At 42.9% G+C, this 23,771-nt stretch overlaps 1 protein-coding gene across 5 annotated transcripts in view; it reads left to right on the top strand.

The window, feature by feature from the left end:
- Positions 1–1,126: 1,126 nt before the first annotated feature.
- LOC138645251 (uncharacterized) overlaps positions 1,127–23,771 on the top strand; it is a 47,705-nt gene continuing 25,060 nt past the window's right edge. For 2 of the 5 annotated variants that reach the window (XM_069734410.1, XM_069734412.1), the window contains exons 1-9: positions 1,127–1,251; positions 1,425–1,510; positions 6,449–6,513; positions 9,265–10,183; positions 12,560–12,773; positions 20,225–20,367; positions 20,567–20,674; positions 21,552–21,743; positions 22,988–23,517. In XM_069734410.1, coding sequence (XP_069590511.1) covers positions 9,337–10,183; positions 12,560–12,773; positions 20,225–20,367; positions 20,567–20,674; positions 21,552–21,743; positions 22,988–23,517 — 2,034 coding nt within the window. In that variant the 5' untranslated portion in view covers positions 1,127–1,251; positions 1,425–1,510; positions 6,449–6,513; positions 9,265–9,336. Of the gene's footprint in view, positions 1,252–1,424; positions 1,511–6,448; positions 6,514–9,206; positions 10,184–12,559; positions 12,774–20,224; positions 20,368–20,566; positions 20,675–21,551; positions 21,744–22,987; positions 23,518–23,771 lie in introns of all 5 variants that reach the window. The other 3 variants (XM_069734408.1, XM_069734409.1, XM_069734411.1) reach the window with 3 other exon arrangements.

Here is a 23,771-nt window from a genome sequence, read left to right as displayed (position 1 = left end):
CAGATTTAAGGGAAAACTGCTCTGGGTTTTTGTGTTTTGAAACAGACTACAGTATGGTAGTGGTGCAGTTCATTTCATTCCGTGCTGGGTTTTCCATGTGGCTGAAGGCCACAGTTTCAAGTTAAAAACCCTGCAGTATAGGGTTTGGGTGTGTCAGATTTAGAGTCAGTGTCAGTCTGGTGTTGGCAGGAGTACAGAGGAGGAGGCTTTGCAGGGTTCTACCTGTGTGAGACAACACAGTCCAGTGGAGCCAAGGCAGGTGAAAAGCCTGGTCCCCAACGGCAAGAAGTCTCAGGAGGTGGACTGGCGTGTTTAGTGACTGTAAACTGGAGGATATGGTTCCCGGTTGCGACCTGGAGGATATCGTGTACTGTGTAATGCTGTGAGTAAAGAGACAACAGGTAAGAGGTGGACTGGCGTGTTTACTGACTGTAATCCAGAGGATATGTGTTTGGCTGCGATCTGGAGGATATTGTGTGCTATGCTTATATGAGTTGAACATTAAAGAGACGTTTTGCTTTGAACTTTGCCAGGTCACTGCCTCATCCCTGCACAGAGTACTACCGCTGCACTACAATAGATAAACAGAAAGATACATGGATAAATAGATATGTACAGTTAGGTCCATATATATTTGGACAGAGACAACATTTTTCTAATTTTGGTTATAGACATTACCACAATGAATTTTAAACAAAACAATTCAGATGCAGTTGAAGTTCAGACTTTCAGCTTTTATTTGAGGGTATCCACATTAAAATTGGATGAAGAGTTTAGGAGTTTCAGCTCCTTAACATGTGCCACCCTGTTTTTAAAGGGACCAAAGGTAATTGGACAGATGACTCCAAGGCTATTTCATGGACAGGTGTGGGCAATCCCTTCGTTATGTTATTCTCAATTAAGCAGATAAAAGGCCTGGAGTTGATTTGAGGTGCAGTGTTTGCATTTGGAAGGTTTTGCTGTGAAGTAAACATGGGGTTAACCAGACTCCCACCAGCGGTGACCAACATCTGGCAGTGATCAGGCCCGCTCTCTACTCCCAGCCCTAATCCCTTCAGTGGGGAAGGATCCTAAAACAGATCTTGGTGTTTTACAGGGACGTGTACATTAAAGGTTTCGGATTTCAGAGAAAAGTAACGCATTTTTTTTATCCTGGGTTTCTGGGAATGAGAGGGGTGGAGAAGAGGAAGCTGGGAAGTGGCCTTCAGAAAAAATTAGGGCAGACATGCGGTGGAGGAGACAGGATGCTCAGTAAGTTTCTGGGGCCTGTAACTACTAAATTAGTGGTGGGATTATACTGATGAATACAGTAGTGATGGGCCGGGGCCCGAAAGAGCACAAACTTCTAAAATCACAGCAGTCAGTGATGTCGCCCAGCAGGTCCCAAATGGTCAGGGAAGAAAACCATCTTATATTTCTTCCAGGTCTAATGCCGTTATCCATGATAATATGTGAATAGGGCGGAAAATAATCTGTGGTATTAGATGTGGATAAGTGTCATATTATACATGTAAGTAATGCTTTAAAATAAATCTAGCTATGTATTATCTATTATCTATTTATCTATCTATCTATCATCTATCATTATCTGTCTATCTATCTATCTATCTATCTATCTATCTATCTATCTATCTATCTATCTATCTATCTATCTCTTATCTATCTATCATCTATCTATTATCTATCTACCTATCAATCATCTATCTATTATCTCTCTATCTATCTATCTATCTATCTATCTATCTATCTATCTATCTCTTATCTATCTATCATCTATCTAGCTATCTATCTATCTATCTATCTATCTATCTATCTATCTATCTATCTATCTCTTATCTATCTATCATCTATCTATCTATCTATCTATCTATCTATCTATCTATCTACCTATCAATCATCTATCTATTATCTATCTATCTATCTATCTATCTATCTATCTATCTATCTATCTATCTATCTATCATCTATCATCTATTATCTATCTATCATCTATTAACTATCTATTATCTATCTAACTATCTATCTATCTATCTATCTATCTATCTATCTATCTATCTATTATCTATCTATCCATCCATTTATCATTCATCAATTTATTTTCTTTCCACTAAACCACCACTGTGACTTATTACATGAAATATGTAGGTTAACATTGCGTTAACGCAGTCCGTTAGCGTATGCGCTAAACAGACTGCACTAACGCAATGTCCAAAAAGGGATCGTGTTTAGCGACCGCGCTAGCGCAGATGCCCGATCTGCGCTAGCGAGAATGGACCCAAAAACGCTGCAGACAGCGTTCGAGGTCCGTCACAAAATAACAGAGCATCGCGTATGCGTTACATACATTGCGGTCAATGGGTGCGCTAACGAATCCGTTACATTGCGAATGTACTGTGGGGACATCATACTGTGTGTGGGGAATGTACTGTGGGGACATCACACTGTGTGGGGGAATGTACTGTGGGGGACATCGTACTGTGTGTGTGGGGGGAATGTACTGTGGGGACATCATACTGTGTGTGGGGGGATGTACTGTGGGGACATCATACTGTGTGAGGGAATGTACCATGGAGACATCATACTGTGTGTGGGGGAATGCACTGTGGGGACATCATAGTGTGTGGGGGAATGTACTGAGGGGACATCATACTGTGTGTGGGGGGATGTACTGTGGGGCATCATATTGTATGAGGGAATGTACCATGGAGACATCATACTGTGTGTGGGGGGAATGTACTGTGGGGACATCCTACTGTGAGTGGGTGAATGTACTGTGGGGTATCATACTGTGTGTAGGGGAATGTATTGTGGGGACATCATGCTGTGTGTGGGGGAATATACTGTGGGGACATCATACTGTGCGTGAGGAAATGTACTGTGGGGGAATCATACTGTGTGTGGGGGAATGTACTGTGGGGACATCATACTGTGTGGGGGAATGTACTGTGGGGGAATCATACTGTGTGTGGGGGAATGTACTGTGGGGACAACATACTGTGTGTGGGGGAATGTACTGTGGGGACAACATACTGTGTGTGGGGGAATGTACTGTGGGGACATCATACTGTGGGGCATCATACTGTGTGTGGGAGAGTGTACTGTGGGGACATCATAATGTGTGGGGGAATGTACTGTGGGGGAATCATACTGTGTGTGGGGGAATGTACTGTGGGGACAACATACTGTGTGGGGTAATGTACCGTGGGGACATCATACTGTGTGTGGGGGAATGCACTGTGGGGACATCATACTGTGTGTGGGGCAATGTACTGTGGGGACGTCATACTGTGTGGGGTAATGTACCGTGGGGACATCATACTGTGTTGGGTAATGTACTGTGGGGACATCATACTGTGTGTGGGGTAATGTACTGTGGGGACGTCATACTGTGTGGGGTAATGTACCGTGGGGACATCATACTGTGTTGGGTAATGTACTGTGGGGACATCATACTGTGTGGGGTAATGTACCATGGGGACATCATACTGTGTTGAGTAATGTACTGTGGGGACATCATACTGTGTGTGGGGTAATGTACTGTGGGGACGTCATACTGTGTGGGGTAATGTACCGTGGGGACATCATACTGTGTGTGGGGGAATGTATTGTGGGGACATCATGCTGTGTGTGGGGGAATATACTGTGGGGACATCATACTGTGCGTGAGGAAATGTACTGTGGGGGAATCATACTGTGTGTGGGGGAATGTACTGTGGGGACATCATACTGTGTGGGGGAATGTACTGTGGGGGAATCATACTGTGTGTGGGGGAATGTACTGTGGGGACAACATACTGTGTGTGGGGGAATGTACTGTGGGGACAACATACTGTGTGTGGGGGAATGTACTGTGGGGACATCATACTGTGTGTGGGGGAGTGTACTGTGGGGACATCATAATGTGTGGGGGAATGTACTGTGGGGGAATCATACTGTGTGTGGGGGAATGTACTGTGGGGATAACATACTGTGTGGGGTAATGTACCGTGGGGACATCATACTGTGTGTGAGGGAATGTACTGTGGGGACATCATACTGTGTGTGGGGCAATGTACTGTGGGGACGTCATACTGTGTGGGGTAATGTACCGTGGGGACATCATACTGTGTGTGAGGGAATGTACTGTGGGGACATCATACTGTGTGTGGGGCAATGTACTGTGGGGACGTCATACTGTGTGGGGTAATGTACCGTGGGGACATCATACTGTGTTGGGTAATGTACTGTGGGGACATCATACTGTGTGGGGTAATGTACCATGGGGACATCATACTGTGTTGAGTAATGTACTGTGGGGACATCATACTGTGTGTGGGGTAATGTACTGTGGGGACGTCATACTGTGTGGGGTAATGTACCGTGGGGACATCATACTGTGTGTGGGGGAATGTATTGTGGGGACATCATGCTGTGTGTGGGGGAATATACTGTGGGGACATCATACTGTGCGTGAGGAAATGTACTGTGGGGGAATCATAATGTGTGTGGGGGAATGTACTGTGGGGACATCATACTGTGTGGGGGAATGTACTGTGGGGGAATCATACTGTGTGTGGGGGAATGTACTGTGGGGACAACATACTGTGTGTGGGGGAATGTACTGTGGGGACAACATACTGTGTGTGGGGGAATGTACTGTGGGGACATCATACTGTGTGTGGGGGAGTGTACTGTGGGGACATCATAATGTGTGGGGGAATGTACTGTGGGGGAATCATACTGTGTGTGGGGGAATGTACTGTGGGGACAACATACTGTGTGGGGTAATGTACCGTGGGGACATCATACTGTGTGTGAGGGAATGTACTGTGGGGACATCATACTGTGTGTGGGGCAATGTACTGTGGGGACGTCATACTGTGTGGGGTAATGTACCGTGGGGACATCATACTGTGTTGGGTAATATACTGTGGGGACATCATACTGTGTGTGGGGCAATGTACTGTGGGGACGTCATACTGTGTGGGGTAATGTACCGTGGGGACATCATACTGTGTTGGGTAATGTACTGTGGGGACATCATACTGTGTGGGGTAATGTACCGTGGGGACATCATACTGTGTGTGGGGGAATGTACTGTGGGGACATCATACTGTGTGGGGTAATGTACCGTGGGGACATCATACTGTGTGGGGCAATGTACCGTGGGGACATCATACTGTGTGTGGGGCAATGTACCGTGGGGACGTCATACTGTGTGGGGTAATGTACCGTGGGGACATCATACTGTGTGTGGGGGAATGTACCGTGGGGACATCATACTGTGTGTGGGGGAGTGTACTGTGGGGACATCATACTGTGTGTGGGGGAATGTACTGTGGGGACACCATACTGTGTGTGGGGGGAATGTACCATGGGGACATCATACTGTGTGTGGGGGAGTGTACTGTGGGGACATCATACTGTGTGTGGGGGAATGTACTGTGGGGACACCATACTGTGTGTGGGGGGAATGTACCATGGGGACATCATACTGTGTGTGGGGGAGTGTACTGTGGGGACATCATACTGGGTGTAGGGGAATGTACTGTGGGGACACCATACTGTGTGTGGGGGAATGTACTGTGGGGACATCATACTGTGTGTGGTGGGAATGTACCATGGGGACATCATACTTTGCGTGGGGGAATGTACTGTGGGGACATCATACTGTGTGTGGGGTAATACAGGTACGGACTGCAGATGAAATTCAGTCCTGGCATTTGAAATCACACAGGCCCATGCTGTCCCCGTCCCCAATAACCAGATGGGATATATTACTAATATTACCCTGAATGGAGGAAAGGAAGATTTAATACAAGACCAATATTTATTATACCCATGGCATGCTGGGGTAAGTGACAGAGTGACCGGCTTTGTGCTCCGTCACAACTTTTAACAGTATGGGTGTCTTGAGAACATTGATTCTGTTAACAACGTAGCACACAAGGCAGCCCACAACCAGACTGGCCCTTCTGGCATTTGCCAGAATTGCCAAATGGCCAGTCCGGCCCTGGGGTAATGTATTGTGGGGACATCATACTGTGTGTGGGGACATCATACTGTGCGTGGGGGCATCATACTGTGTGTGGGGTAATGTACTGTGGGGAATGTACCGTGGAGACATCATTCTGTGTGCCGTCTATGTCTTACAGCAGCAGCTGAAGCTGAGCTCTGATCACTGCAGTTAACCGTTAAGATTTCAGACTTTTCGTTACTCGCGGCCATTAAACTTTTTTATATTCTTCTACATCTTTGCAAGTTGAAAATAATATTTTCTTATTTCCTTTGATCATAATGACAACAAATTTTTGTGCTATTTATGACATTTCATTAGTTTTGGAATGTAAACTTTTTTCCACATCATAACGATTACTAAATATCCTGTGCAGTCACCACTGAGTCATCAGAATATCGGCGACTTATAAACACCCTGCAGTTTACGGTCATTTGTCTTTGTCTCTAAAAGGAGAGAAAATGTGACCTATGTAACCGCTTCCCCGAGACGTCTGAATCCAGGAGCATCTGCATTTGGTTAGTATCAAGATACAACTTTCTTTGTGCATAATTTATGTATTTTGTCACTTTTTGATTTGTGTCACCAGCCTGGAACTTCCACACAAATAATAAAGGGAACCTGGCAGGTTGATGTAGGATCTATGAGCAGCAGGGTACAGAGCGCAAGGTGCTGAGCAGATTAATATATAGGTTGGTGGGCAAAGATTTAGAATGAATGTTTTTTTTCCATTGAAATTACAGCATTTACTATTAGGAGTCCGATAGGCTGTTCTACTCTATTAGGACCACCCACTGGACTCTTAAATGCAGAAAGAGTCAAGAATTAACTGACTGAATTACAAGTTATACTAAATTTTATTTCCACAAACCAAGATATAAATCCGCTCAGCTCCTTCTGCGCTAAAATATTCTGCTGGAAGGTCAGACATCATGTTCAATGTGGCAGGTTTCCTTTAAATAACATTGGGGACTGAACGCTCATATGGCTATAAGAAATATATGGACAGAAATATGGCGCTTTGTTGAAATCAGGGTTTATTTGTAGTAGCCTAAAACATGATTCACAACATATATTTAAGAAAATGTAACAATTTTATTTACATTAAAAAATAACAATCACATGAAAAAAATGAAAAAAAAAAAATCAAAATAAAAGGTGATAAAATTGCACAGGAGGTGGGTCTGAATATTGCCAGTTGCCCAAGTGAATATAGAAATATGTATACATACATAGAATACAAGCACTGCAAGTAAAGTATAGAGAGGACTGACCAAGGTACTAACCCAGAACTCACTGTGTGTGCCCAACGCGCGTTTCGCCTATGCTTCGACAAGGGAACCAAGGGTGAGTGAGGTGTATGTATACATAATTCTATATTCTCTTGGGCAACTGGCAATTTTCAGACACTTGTCACTTTATTCAATTTTATCTCCTGAATGCTGTCCACTTTCAATGTCCCATCCTGTTTGCACTTGGCACTTTACTTAATATTTTGTTCAGTGGAGTTTAACTATTAATTTTATTCATGCCATAGATTCCTGATTTTCTACATAAAGGTCAAATCTTCCACATGATGTATGCGCTATTATGTTGTTTCATTTAGAGTCTGATGTGGACATTTTCATTTTATTTTATTTTTTGAGTTTGGACTGATCTTTGTTTATATGGCATCATCTCAGGTTTATAATATTAGAGTATTATAATTCTTTATATTATCATTATTTTTTTACTTACCTGACCTGGCTATCCATCATATATATAATTTCATAGAAATTATTATATAATCTTGCTAAACCCACCTCCTGTGCAATTTTATCACCTTTTATCTTTTCTAGTTTTTTTCCTTTTTTTTCATGTGATTTTTGTTATTTTTCTGATGTAAATAAAAGTGTTACTTTTTCTTGAATATGCGTTGTGAATCATGTTTTACGTTACGGTTCCAATTGGATACACAATGCAGTTGGCTATTTTGCATTTAAGCTTGTATAACAGGTTTTTTTTGTGAGAAATGTATATATTTTTTTTCATTTTTACAATGTGTTTTTCATATCACAATCTGCATTAAAAAAATTGAAGACTTGCAATTTTCACACTGGGGCTATTATAGACTTACATTTCACGTTGTTTAGAAGATATTATAGACTTAAAAAAGTCTCATTATCATCACAGACAGGATTACAATATCAGGGAACACCTACTGTATATGTACAGTGGATAACACAGGAGCTACAAAATCCTGTACAATAACTGATATCATCTCTAAATACAGTAGATACCAGGATCCACCATTCACAATAGGCAATGTCACAGCTCACCTCCTCCTCCTGTACAATAACTGATAATACCTCTATATACAGTAGATACCAGGATCCACCATTCACAATAGGCAATGTCACAGCTCACCTCCTCCTCCTGCACAATGACTGATAACACCTCTATATACAGTAGATAACACAGGATCCACCATTCACAATAGGTGATGTCACAGCTCACCTCCTCCTCCTGTACAATGACTGATAACACCTCTATATACAGTAGATAACACAGGATCCACCATTCACAATAGGTGATGTCACAGCTCACCTCCTCCTCCTGTACAATGACTGATAACACCTCTATATACAGTAGATAACACAGGATCCACCATTCACAATATGTGATGTCACAGCTCACCTCCTCCTCCTGCACAATGACTGATAACACCTCTATATACAGTAGATAACACAGGATCCACCATTCACAATAGGTGATATCACAGCTCACCTCCTCCTTCTGTACAATGACTGATAACACCTCTATATACAGTAGATAACACAGGATCCACCATTCACAATAAGTGATGTCACAGCTCACCTCCTCATCCTCCTGTACAATGACTGATAACAGCTCTATATACAGCAGATAAAGTATCCCTTTAAGGCAGATGTTTTGGATTTATGATGTTATGCGCTATACTATATTGTAAGATTAGTTTTTACATTTTTTAAAATAAAACAAGGGAGAAGCAGGAATAAAATACCGTAAGTTAAAACATTGTTCACTTTTGACCTGGTGACAGGTTTTCTTTAAGAGTGGAATGGACTGCGATATCCACCTCTTGTGAACTTGCCCTAAGTTTGGATTTAGTTGTAAAATTTAGATTGATGGATGATTGTCATTTTTTATTTAGCTCTTTGATATATTGAATCATTATACCTCCTGTTTACAGAATAGATGACATTGCCTCCTCGAGATCCCCAACATCATATTCCCTTATTCTCTACTAGATTGAACGATACCTTCTTCTTTTACTCAAGATTATCGATATTTAAGGACTTTGTAGAGAGGTAAAGGGAGATATGGCCTCTTCAAAATCAGCAGTGGTTGTGTTGCTTGGAATTTTCTTGGTTGTCAACAGTCAAAACCTTATTAAAAACTCCAAGGAGGTGAATTTGGAAGGACATCTCTTCATCAGTGAAGTCAACCCAGATAACCCCGGGCATGATACTGCTGAATTTATTGAACTCCGTCACATAAGCGAGCAAAATGTCTCTCTCGATGGTTTTACACTGGTTCTCTATAATGGAAAAACGAACACAGCCTATAAAGTCCTCGACTTAACTGGAAACTTTACTGATAAAAAAGGATTTTTCCTAATTGGATCTGCAAGTGTTAAACCAGTTCCCACCATTATCCTCCCACCCAACACCATTCAGAACGGACCGGATGCCATAGCTCTTTATTTTGGAAAGGGACCTTACGTCAATGCAATGGGTGTAACCCGTGAGGGGTTGGTGGATGCCCTGGTACACAAAACGAAGAGCACGGACCAAGCTGATGAGCTTCTCAATGCCCTCACACCAGGAATGGAGGCCTTCTTGGAGGATGTTAATTTTCAGATCTCAGACGAGTCCATTGGGAGGTGTTTGGACATTAATGGCCAATTGACCTTCCAGCTGACGCATCCATCGCCAGGCAGTGAGAATTACTGCAGTGGGTCTTTAGTCGTGCTGAATGAAGTCTCATCTCCTTACGCTGAGGATCTATATGTAGAAATCCACGGGCCGCCATCCACCCTCCTCTACGGTCTGACCTTGGCATTTATTAGTGCGATGGATCAACTGGTGTATTACACAACAGAAATTAGAGGTCAGACTGACACCAATGGATTGTTTTTGCTCGTAAGTGAAAAGCATGATAATCGAGGTATGCAAAATTTACACTTACGGTTTTATTTCTCATTTGACTAGATACGATGAATATTATCTGGGGTGGTGATTTCCTTTTGGAGACACGTGGGGTGGTAATTTCCTTTTGGAAACATATGGGTTGGTAACTTCTTTTTGGAGACTCTGTGGATATTTTACAGTGATTATCATTTGCCTGCCTGTTGTCTAAAAATGTGATGTATGACTCCGTACACCGGTGTCCAACAACAAAGGATGGATGTAATAGATAGTGGACTTCTGTTACAACCACTGGGATCAGAGAAAACTCTGATCTCAGTCTTTTAACCAGGAGACAGTGTCGTAACTTAAAGATCCTGAGCCCCAATGCAAAATTTACAACAAGGCCCCCTGAGTCCAGGTGTGTTTTATAGTGATGTGTGCTCAAGCAGCTCCTTGGTCCAGGTCCCAGGTATGACTACACCATCTGCACCCACTGTAGTTATGCCGTTCCTCCCAATTCTGAAGGACAGGAAAGAGGGATACACATTGCAGTAAATTTTTCTACAGTTTAGTCATCACCTATCCACACCCATATTATTTGTGCGTCCAAATAGAAATAGTGAAACCTTTAGTGTTCCCACACAATTTGATACCCCTTTTGTATCCCAAATCCACTAGGATGCTGCACAATGCCCTCACACACAGTGCAACACCCCAGTGCCCCTCCCATTTAATGATTCCCATACAGTGCCCTCAATACACAGTATATGACCCCAAAGTCCACCTCACAATTTCATGCCCCTACAGCCCTCTCATAATATGGTGCTTCTACAGCTACCCCCAATATGTTGACCCCACAGTCCTTCCACAATATGATGCCCTCACGGCCCACTAACCCACAATGCATTGTCCCACAATCTCTCCACAATATGTTGCCCCCACAGCCCACTACCCCACAATATGTTGCCCCACAGTCCCTCCACAATATGATGCCCTCACAGCCCACTACCCCACAATATGTTGACCCCACAGTCCTTCCACAATATGATGCCCTCACAGCCCACTACCCCACAATGCGTTGCCCCACAATCTCTCCACAATATGTTGCCCCCACAGCCCACTAACCCACAATATGTTGCCCCTACAGTCCCTCCACAATATGATGCCCTCACAGCCCACTACCTCTCAATGTGTTGCCCCACAGTCATACTTCCTCACACAGTAGTATGCCCCCACATTACCTACTTCCTTCCCAGTATAGTGGCCTCCAATACACATTATTGGCAAACGAATGGTGGAGCGGAGTACTGGCAGCTCCCTGCTCCACCAACATAGTCAACTGCATGGGCGTTCAAAGAAAGCAAGTACAGCTTAAACCAGGACATGACTGCGACCTCCCAGGATTGTCCGTCTGGATCTGTGACGGTTTTGGGAGACATGGTTAGACCTCTGTCAGCGCAGTAGAAGCAATCTCATCATCTAAACAGTTAGTCAGAGGAACAGGGCTCCCTTTGTTAGCCCACTGGCATCACTACAATGACACTCCATTGTGCCAATGGGTTGCTATGGCAGCCAGAGGCCTAACCATGGTCTTCATGTCTGCCATGTGCAGAAGCCTACTAGGCCGTGCATAACACTCTGAGGTACGCAAGTAATATAGTGTATTATGTAAGCAATTAAAGGACTGTATGCTCAAATCCCCTCAAGGGACGAAACCTTATTATTAAAAAAATGTTTTGAAATGTAAAAAACAAAACCAAATTAAAACCCAGAAAAATCAGTAAATACTATAACTCTTATCTCTTCCCTTCCAGCAAAGGCTAAAAAAAAAGATAACCTAAAATTTTCAGCTCATCCTCATAAAAAACTATCCCAATAACTATGAGAAAAGTTAAAATATTATGGCTTCTCGAGACATAATGAAAAAGTAAGAAAAAAATTACTATTGAAATTGGTTGTTCCCTTTCAGTAAACTGTTGCCTGCACGCTCAGTTCCATTTTAAAAATCACAAGTCGCACCTTACCTACCCTCCCCGGGTCCAGTGCTGAATCTCTACAGCTGCCCCACGGGTCTTTGTTGTTTGGCTGCAGTGGTGACATCATGTCGAGGGTGCTGCAGCCAATCTCTGCTGTCTACGTCGGTGGAGCCGCTGAGCTCATTGATTGACTGGAGTGATGATGATGTGACGTTACCGCTGCAGCCAAACAGCAGATACAGGAACAGCACTGGAGTCGGGGACAGCCATAGGCCATTGCATTTATGGCTGTTCAGAAAATCGGAGCGCAAATTTGTAAATGAGACGTGGATGTTGTACTATTGGCATTTTCCACATATATGGACATATGGGATGTAGGTGGGTGTAATTTTGTCCCGTGTTGTGAACTATGTACCATTTATTTCCCTGGCATCCAGCTCAGCAGACACTGCCTAACAACGCTCGCGTGCTCATCAAGGGTGGTGGAGCGGTAGCGTTGTATATGGGGAAGAGCAGTGACATTTTGCAGGACAAACGATACACTACGAGTGGTTTGATCAATGCTTTGGTGTACGGTGACTACGAGGACATGGCGGCTCATCCCCTTCAGGATCTAACCATAGGCAATAATATAATTTACTGGCAAACGTGGTAAGTGGGAAAAAAACTGTTCCATACTAATAAACATTACTACATTTTTTATTATTTTTATCCAATTTAAAATGAACCTGTAATTTGCCATAAATATGTCATTTTTTATCCCAGTGTAAATGCCGCTGTTCTCCTGAATCCGGCAATGTTTTTCTTTATTTCCTGCGCCTCTCCGTTCTTGAGATATGGCCTCCTCTTCCCTTTATATGAAGTTAGTCTTTTTAGCGAATGGGTCATTGTCCTCAAGAACACGCCCACATAGAAGAGTTGAAGACCACGCCCACTTGGATAAAAATTACTAGATTTATAAACAGGGACGAGGGGGCCATATTTTGGGAGCAGAGAGGAGCAGAAATAATGGAAAAACATTGCTGGATTCTGGAAAACTGTTGCATTTACATCATGTTTAAACAAATGGGAAAGAATTAAAATGAAAACATTAAAGAAATGTGGTTGAAAAAATAGAAATAAACCAAAAAATGGAAAAATTAAATGTGAATATATTTGTATCACAATATGGTACCTGATAAAAAAGCAAGGCCTGGTGCGGGGTCTGGAAGAAAGAATAGCAACTTTGAAACTCATCAAAGAGAATGAAGACTTTCTAGACAGAACAGAAGCATCTCTACTGGTCACAGAAGGTGCAAAAAGTGTCAGAGAACCTCCAAAAGCAGATGAGTGGAAGCATGTGACCAAAAGAAGCAAGAAGACCATGGAGAAATCACCAACCACACAACTGAAGAACCGATATCAAATCTTTGTAGAGGATGAAGATGGCACACCTAAGAATGAAGCAATACCAGCAAGCAAAAAAAGAAAAGGGCACACAGCAACAAGTGACAGCAAAAAGTACAGCCAAGAAGCAACGAAGAGTGGTGGTGGTGGGAGACTCACTACTGAGAGGCACAGAAGCAGCCATCTGCAGACCGGACATAACTGCAAGAGAAGTATGCTGCCTTCCAGGTGCGATGATCAAGGATGTGACCGATAGGATACCAAAGCTCTTCAGCTCCAAGGACGTCCACCCATTTCTTCTGATACATGTTGGCACCAATGACACGGCAAGGAAGGACCTACCGACAATCTGCAAGGACTTTGAAGAGTTGGGGAAGAAAGTAAAGGAACTGGATGCACAGGTAGTTTTTTCTTCTATCCTTCCAGTAGATGGGCATGGCACCAGGAGATGGAACAGGATCCTTGATGCAAACAACTGGCTAAGACGATGGTGCAGACAACAAGGATTCGGATTCCTGGACCACGGTGTGAATTACTTGTACGATGGACTCCTCGCCAGAGACGGACTACACCTCAACAAACCTGGGAAACACACATTCGCCAGAAGACTCGCTACACTCATCAGGAGGGCGTTAAACTAGAAGAAGAGGGGACGGGAAGAAAAACATTAGACTCGAACAAAGACGACCCAGGAAAACATACTCAGAAGGGAGGTAAGAACATTTCTAAAACAATCCACAGTGAGGAGATTGGAACAAAACAAAATCCTCTAAACTGCATGCTCGCAAACGCCAGAAGCCTGACAAACAAGATGGAAGAACTAGAAGCAGAAATATCTACAGGTAACTTTGACATAGTGGGAATAACCGAGACATGGTTAGATGAAAGCTATGACTGGGCAGTTAACTTACAGGGTTACAGTCTGTTTAGAAAGGATCGTAAAAATCGGAGAGGAGGAGGGGTTTGTCTCTATGTAAAGTCTTGTCTAAAGTCCACTTTAAGGGAGGATATTAGCGAAGGGAATGAGGATGTCGAGTCCATATGGGTTGAAATTCATGGAGGGAAAAATGGTAACAAAATTCTCATTGGGGTCTGTTACAAACCCCCAAATATAACAGAAACCATGGAAAGTCTACTTCTAAAGCAGATAGATGAAGCTGCAACCCATAATGAGGTCCTGGTTATGGGGGACTTTAACTACCCGGATATTAACTGGGAAACAGAAACCTGTGAAACCCATAAAGGCAACAGGTTTCTGCTAATAACCAAGAAAAAATATCTTTCACAATTGGTGCAGAATCCAACCAGAGGAGCAGCACTTTTAGACCTAATACTATCTAATAGACCTGACAGAATAACAAATCTGCAGGTGGTTGGGCATTTAGGAAATAGCGACCACAATATTGTGCAGTTTCACCTGTCTTTCACTAGGGGGACTTGTCAGGGAGTCACAAAAACATTGAACTTTAGGAAGGCAAAGTTTGAACAGCTTAGAGATGCCCTTAATCTGGTAGACTGGGACAATATCCTCAGAAATGAGAATACAGATAATAAATGGGAAATGTTTAAGAACATCCTAAATAGGCAGTGTAAGCGGTTTATACCTTGTGGGAATAAAAGGACTAGAAATAGGAAAAACCCAATGTGGCTAAACAAAGAAGTAAGGCAGGCAATTAACAGTAAAAAGAAAGCATTTGCACTACTAAAGCAGGATGGCACCACTGAAGCTCTAAAAAACTATAGGGAGAAAAATACTTTATCTAAAAAACTAATTAAAGCTGCCAAAAAGGAAACAGAGAAGCACATTGCTAAGGAGAGTAAAACTAATCCCAAACTGTTCTTCAACTATATCAATAGTAAAAGAATAAAAACTGAAAATGTAGGCCCCTTAAAAAATAGTGAGGAAAGAATGGTTGTAGATGACGAGGAAAAAGCTAACATATTAAACACCTTCTTCTCCACGGTATTCACGGTGGAAAATGAAATGCTAGGTGAAATCCCAAGAAACAATGAAAACCCTATATTAAGAGTCACCAATCTAACCCAAGAAGAGGTGCGAAACCGGCTAAATAAGATTAAAATAGATAAATCTCCAGGTCCGGATGGCATACACCCACGAGTACTAAGAGAACTAAGTAATGTAATAGATAAACCATTATTTCTTATTTTTAGTGACTCTATAGCGACAGGGTCTGTTCCGCAGGACTGGCGCATAGCAAATGTGGTGCCAATATTCAAAAAGGGCTCTAAAAGTGAACCTGGAAATTATAGGCCAGTAAGTCTAACCTCTATTGTTGGTAAAATATTTGAAGGGTTTCTGAGGGATGTTATTCTGGATTATCTCAATGAGAATAACTGTTTAACTCCATATCAGCATGGGTTTATGAGAAATCGCTCCTGTCAAACCAATCTAATCAGTTTTTATGAAGAGGTAAGCTATAGACTGGACCACGGTGAGTCATTGGACGTGGTATATCTCGATTTTTCCAAAGCGTTTGATACCGTGCCGCACAAGAGGTTGGTACACAAAATGAGAATGCTTGGTCTGGGGGAAAATGTGTGTAAATGGGTTAGTAACTGGCTTAGTGATAGAAAGCAGAGGGTGGTTATAAATGGTATAGTCTCTAACTGGGTCGCTGTGACCAGTGGGGTACCGCAGGGGTCAGTATTGGGACCTGTTCTCTTCAACATATTCATTAATGATCTGGTAGAAGGTTTACACAGTAAAATATCGATATTTGCAGATGATACAAAACTATGTAAAGCAGTTAATACAAGAGAAGATAGTATTCTGCTACAGATGGATCTGGATAAGTTGGAAACTTGGGCTGAAAGGTGGCAGATGAGGTTTAACAATGATAAATGTAAGGTTATACACATGGGAAGAGGGAATCAATATCACCATTACACACTGAACGGGAAACCACTGGGTAAATCTGACAGGGAGAAGGACTTGGGGATCCTAGTTAATGATAAACTTACCTGGAGCAGCCAGTGCCAGGCAGCAGCTGCCAAGGCAAACAGGATCATGGGGTGCATTAAAAGAGGTCTGGATACACATGATGAGAGCATTATACTGCCTCTGTACAAATCCCTAGTTAGACCGCACATGGAGTACTGTGTCCAGTTTTGGGCACCGGTGCTCAGGAAGGATATAATGGAACTAGAGAGAGTACAAAGGAGGGCAACAAAATTAATAAAGGGGATGGGAGAACTACAATACCCAGATAGATTAGCGAAATTAGGATTATTTAGTCTAGAAAAAAGACGACTGAGGGGCGATCTAATAACCATGTATAAGTATATAAGGGGACAATACAAATATCTCGCTGAGGATCTGTTTATACCAAGGAAGGTGACGGGCACAAGGGGGCATTCTTTGCGTCTGGAGGAGAAAAGGTTTTTCCACCAACATAGAAGAGGATTCTTTACTGTTAGGGCAGTGAGAATCTGGAATTGCTTGCCTGAGGAGGTGGTGATGGCGAACTCAGTCGAGGGGTTCAAGAGAGGCCTGGATGTCTTCCTGGAGCAGAACAATATTGTATCATACAATTATTAGGTTCTGTAGAAGGACGTAGATCTGGGGATTTATTATGATGGAATATAGGCTGAACTGGATGGACAAATGTCTTTTTTCGGCCTTACTAACTATGTTACTATGTTACTATGTTAAGGCCTCATCTAGCCACATTGGAGTAATATGTAAGTGAATGGGTAAGTAAAATAATAAAAAAAAAGGTCCTGGGGGGCAAAGTGTCTGGATACTGAAGGGTTAAAGAAACTCTTTTAATAGATTTTTTTTAATTAACTCATCCGACTGCTGCTGTTCCACTGATTCTGGAACAGTTTTTCTTTTTCTTCTGTGCCCCTCCGTTCCGAAGTTATGCCCCCAGGAAATAAAGATGCAAATTTTCAACAAACTGGGCGTGTACCACAGAACTTCTCTATGGGTGTGGCCATGTTTTGATTGGCTAGTGTCCATGGAGAAAAAGGAAACACCCACAGAGAATTTCTGTGCTAATCACCCGGTTTGTTAACGCAAAAATGTGCATCTTTATTTCCTGGCAGCATAACTTTGTAATGGAGCATCATAGAAAAAAAACAAAAACTGTTCCAAAATCAGTGAAGCAGCAGCAAGTGGAGGAGGTAATTAGAAAATCTAGTGAAAGCGCATCTTTAACCCCTTCAATACCTATTCCAGAACCAGTAGAGCAGTGGCAATTGGAGGGAGTGTTCAGTTTAAATGCAAGAATATACGTGGCAACCGGAGTCTTACCGCCCAATTTCTTTACTAACTATTGATGTCAAGCTTCTGGCCAAAGTGTTGGCTCTCCGCCTCTCTAGTGTTATTGCGAGTCTGGTGCACTCGGACCAATCTGGCTTTATGCCGGATAGATCAACGGCGATCAATTTGCGGAGGCTATATGTGAATCTGCAGGTAGAGTCTGATAACTGTGGTCGAAGAGTGATTGCATCGCTAGATGCGCATAAGGCGTTTGACAGTGTTGAATGGGGATACCTCTGGCAGGTGCTGGAACGTATGGGATTTGGTCCGCAGTTTGTGGCCTGGATACAGCTGTTGTACTCATTACCGTCCGCTAGAATTAGAGTAAACGGGGAGCTATCTCGACCTATAGGGCTGGCTAGGGGCACTAGGCAGGGATGCCCGCTCTCACCCCTCCTGTTCGCGTTGGCTGTAGAACCTCTTGCTGCTGAGATTCGGCAGTCTGATAGGGTCCCTGGGTTTAGGTATGGGAAAGTAGAGGAAAAAATAGCGTTATACGCGGATGATGTTTTGCTGTTCCTGGCGGATCCAGACGAATCACTAAGAGGGGCCATTGAAATTGTTGAGAGATTTGGTACTGTGTCGGGACTAACAATTAATTGGGATAAGTCGGTTCTTTTTAGGGTGGATGACGTTGGAGAGAATGTGAGTAAGGATGTTGGGGATGAGAGGCTAAAGGTGGTTTTCGGTGCCAATTGAGGAGTTCTTGCAAAGGAATTTGACTCCTGTTATGGGGGTACTCAAGGCGAAGGTAGATGCCTGGAATAAACTACATCTATCGGTCGTCGGTAGGGTAAACCTTATTAAAATGGTCCTGATGCCAAAAATTCTATATGTTCTACATAACGCACCAACTTGGGTCCCTCGGGGGAAGTTCAGGCAGATTAATGCCCTCTTTAGAAGTTTGATATGGGGAAGACAATATGCACGTATTAGCCTGGAGACGCTTCAGCGACCCAAGGAAGATGGTGGATTGGCTTTGCCCAACCTGGAAATATACTTCCTTGCGGCCCAGAGCCAGCATTTGAAGGGCTGGGCGCGAGGGGCGTCATCCAGTGCAGTACAACATCTAATGGAAGAGGTGACGGACCGACGACCGGTGGTCAGGTGTTTGGAGGATGGCTCCTTGGGCGCTTTGGGGAGAGTATACCCAACCCTGTTCCTGATTCGCAAATTATGGAATAGACTAAGGCAGATTCGCGGGGTTACAGGGTTGACTAGATTCACACCGATATGGTCTAACAACAATTTAAAGGAATTTGAGGCCTTGGGAGGACTGATGGAATGGCAGAATAAGGGAATTTGCTTTGTTCACCAGATAATCCAGCAGCAGGCATTGAAGTCCTTTTCCCAATTGCAGGTAGAATTTGGTCTACGATCCACAGGGGAATATCAGTATGCGCAGATGAGACATGCCTTTAGAGCTCAGAATAAAAAGGTTGATATCAGTGTTCAAGATGATATAGTGTTGGAGTATGTGTGTGGTGACGGGACTACAAGGGGAGTTATTTCCACTCTGTATAAGGACCTTATGCACACGTTTTTGCTAGATTTCCCTATAAAGGCGAGAGCTAAGTGGGAGAGGGACGTGGGGCCGATGGAGAATGAAACCTGGGAATTGGTGATGGAGTGGGTTCTGCGACTATCCTTGAGTGAACCATATAGACTCTCGCAGCTATATATTCTGCATAGAGTATATAAATCTCCGGAAGTGCTATACAAAGCGGGATTGCGTGCCAACTCTGAGTGCCCGAGGTGTGCGAGTGAGAATGCAGGAATATATCACATGATGTGGATGTGTCCTAGGCTGGCTGCTTTTTGGGTGGTGGTTTTGAGCCGGGTTGAAGTAGCGTATAAGTGTAGAGTTCTTAGAGACCCGATAGTATGCGTGCTGGGATATGTGGAAGAAATTGGAGTTGACAATACTTGGAAGATTGCAATTGCTAGGCTACTATACATGGCCAGGAAAGTAATAGCACGAAATTGGATAAAGGCGGAACCACCTGCGAGAAGGGAATTTCTCCAATATGTTCAACATGGTCTAAAATTGGAAAAGGGGGTGTACAAAAAAGGGGGAAAATAGAAATGTTTAATAAGATGTGGTCTCCTTGGCTTGAATTGGATTGAGGAGTATAGACGTCGAGTTCCTTAAGACCTGGATAAGGATAAATTGCACGAGGCAGAGAAGGTCTCAGTGGGGTGAAGATTGAGACTGAGCTATCGTAGGGGGGAGGGGGGTAGTTGGGGTAATGTTGGGGTTTATTAAATAAGAAAATGTGTATGTGATATATTGCAATGTAAATGGCATTCTGATGTTCTTCTTTATATTGTTAATAAAAATCTATTTAAATAAAAAAAAAAAAGAATATACGTGGCGATATGTTCTGGTAATCACGGGTAGTGCATTGTTTTTTTTTTTCTTCAACTTTAGGGATGTAAACATTTCGGCCAATCTATGCAGCGTGGGTGAAGACCCCATTTTTATTCTTGGAGGGAGCTCTCCGGGGCTGCCGAATAACTGCCCCCAAAATTCGGCCTATCACAGTTTGAGGCTTTGCTTTGAGATAACTACAGGTAACAAAAATCCACATTTCCAACGATGTTCTTTATCCTTTTATGTGATTGACGTAAATACGTGAATATGGCTGAACCGCAATACCAGTCACGACCTATTGACCGCAGTGGCGCTATTGCATTATATATAATCAGACTATTCATACTACTCTTAAATTAATGGTCTTGTGTTTCCTCCAATCTTGCTGTCTCATTGCAGATTGCTCTGAATGGGAGGGAGACCAGATTACCTCCAAGGTTCTGAATGCGGTGGTCCGGTCCTGGCAGTCTCTCTGCAAATGTCACGTACATTCCAACTTATTTACAGGTGAGATGGAGCAGTGAATTGGGACCATTGGAGCAGGACTGGAATGACACCTATACTACCCCAAATAATGCCGCATTTCCATCCCATGTGGTCATACGGGCATTTCTCAACTGTAGCGCGCCATGAACATTATATGACCAGACAAATTAATCAATGATCTAATCAATGAAGGTGACTACTGATTGTAGCAGATACAAAACATTGGAAAGTTTAACCCCTTCCCGACCTAGTATGTTAACTCCTATGTCGGTGCATGAGTATGGAGTGGACACCTGCCTCTAACAGCAGCGATCAGAGATTGCTCCGACCGCTGCAGCTTAACCACTTAAATGCTGCTGTCAATTTCTGATGGTGTCATTTAATCGTGCAGATTCCAGTGTAATGCCTGTTTAGATGCCTTCTGCCCTGACGAGATCACGGGGTGCCTATGGGATGCCATCAGTCGCCATCATGTTGAAAGTTTTGTAAAAATCCCTGGGCTTCACTTGACACCTTGATTTTCACTACATATTGCAATACCAATGCATCGATCAAATGATTGAAGCTTCAAGTAAAATATCAATATTAAAAAAAGTCTTAACATAGATAAATACATAAATTATATATATATATATATATAATGAAAAAATAGATATAAGTATAAAACTATATAAATATATATATATATATATATATATATATATATATATATATATGTATATATATATATATATATATATATATATGTCTGGGACCCAGGCCTATACACTTATACATGATACAGTGGTTTGGTGACTAATTACAGGACATGGCCTTTATCTGCGTGTTATAAAGTTCTGGTAGATGGAGATCAGGGGCCGCATTAACATCACTACTTCTGCTTTCTGTATTTGTATAGATGCCAACCTTACATGCCAATCACACCAGCTTACTCTTCATGTCAAACCCAATGCTACATTATCTCAGCAAAATGTCGAAATAGATGTGGGCCTGCACTTTGTATTGATGGGGAGAGTTATAACGGTGCAGAACAAGAATGCCACCTTCACCGTCTGCCCGCATCCTAGTGACATGCCAACGTCACCTCCAGGTAATTGACCTTGTGAATTTTTGTGCTCTAAAGTGCAGTAACGTGGCTTCCTGGCAGTGCATTTGTATACTTCCTAAAAGGAATGTGTGATCAGAAAATGAATTATTGTTGAAATCAGTTTTTTTTTTATGTTCAATGTGTTTTTTATATATATCATTATTTATGTTGAAAAAACAAAACAAAAATCTAGCGATTTTCACACTGGCTGCTAGGTCTAATGTTAGAAAATCTTTACAATCTGGGCTTGCTTGTGTTCTCAATGGGAAGAGAGGAGTAAGCTGCTCCCAGACACTTCAGGCAATAGGGTTGAGTGTTGAAATTCAACATGTCCGATTTGTCTCTCTTTCTCTAAATGATCGTTATGGGGAGAGGCTGCAGTAGGTTCCTGCCATCTCTGTCCCCATGGGAGATAAAATCCAAGTTCCCTATCAGTATGTGATTGGAGTGTGGGAGAAAACCTGAGTGCCTGGAGGAAACTCAGGCGGAGATGGGGAGGACAGACAGACTCCATAATTGCCATAATTAATGGGGGGCAGAGTACTGGAGGATACAGGCTCTATCACAATGATGGGTCTGGAGGTCCAGCAGATGACAGTTTCCTTTGGTGGTGACTTTGGAGACCTTCAGCCCCCACTAAGTCTGACTGATGATATCTCCTATATGTGATGTTGATATTCTCCTGTTCTCTAAAGATGGAGGGTGCTCCTTCTATTACGTCCTATAGTGGGCGCCACCATTTCCAATCTGACCATATGTGTACATTTTACATTTGGGCCTAATTTCCTCTGACTTTTACATGTAATAAATACAGGCTGGAGCCAATGATAAAATTATTCCTCCTTAGTGGATCTGTTTTACCTGTTAAAACAGGATCATAAAAAAATGCAAAAAGTGCTAATATTTACATAGATGGTAACATGGATGATCTTCCCCATATTGGCTAATTTACTCTATGCATCAAGGAGGCTCCCGAATAAGGGGGGATAGTTATCAAACTCCCCAAAGAGTGCTCTCTTCTTCCAGACTTTGGGAACCTTCTTAGAACCATCCTATGACCTAAAGTCCCTGAGACTTCTAGAGGGCAGGAAACAAGTCATGGCCTGTTACAAATAAAGCTCATTGATGAACAAGGGTAGCCATACGAGCCAAGAAAGATGCTGCCCACAAAAGTTGGCCAAAAGTTGACAAGAAGGAGCTCCCGGGTATGTGAAACACCACTGACCTCCTTACTTCTATTTCTACAGCTCGGCCGACTGGCGCGTCTCCAGTTCTGCTGATTAGTGAAGTGAACCCGAATACCCCGGGATCAGCTGAAGATACTGAATTCGTGGAGCTCTACCACACCAGCGACAGCTCAGTTAGCCTGGCGGGCTACTGGCTCGTGCTCTTCAATGGGAAAAACAATTTGGCTTACAGCGTCATTAGCCTCACGGGACACTATACGGATAAAAATGGCTACTTGTTGGTGGGCAGTGCCAGGATGACCCCAAAGCCTCACATTCTGTTACGTCCTAACACCATACAGAATGGGGCAGACGCGGTTGCTTTGTATTATCGTCCAGGAAAGGCATATGTCGTTAACATGCCTGTGACGGCAGATGGTCTGGTGGATGCTGTGGTGTACGTCTCACAAGCCAGAGATGACGCTTCTGGCCTTCTAAATGTTTTGATGCCAACGCAGGTGGCAATACGTGAGGATGAAAAAATTTTCTTAGAGGATGAGTCTTTGAGTCGCTGCCATGGGTTTGCACCGTTGGACCATAACAGCTTTCAGGTACATTGGTGAATGAGGGTTGAAGGTTCCTGGGTTCACCTGCATCTAGATGAGATGAGTTTTAAGACACAACATGAAACTCCCAGGACCTAATGCAAAATATGTATCCACCGCCTAACATATTCCACGTACAATACAATGTCCTGTTCTGGGACCCTTCACCAACTTTTGGAACAAAGGTCCAATTACAGGTTTCATTGCTGGTGTTTATAGAGAGATGACTTAGCATGTCTGACAATGAGGGTGGGGTACAA

Source organism: Ranitomeya imitator, chromosome 7 (assembly GCF_032444005.1).
Source record: "Ranitomeya imitator isolate aRanImi1 chromosome 7, aRanImi1.pri, whole genome shotgun sequence".
Classification (NCBI taxonomy): Eukaryota; Metazoa; Chordata; class Amphibia; order Anura; family Dendrobatidae; genus Ranitomeya; species Ranitomeya imitator.
This window is presented reverse-complemented; position numbering and strand designations above follow the sequence as displayed.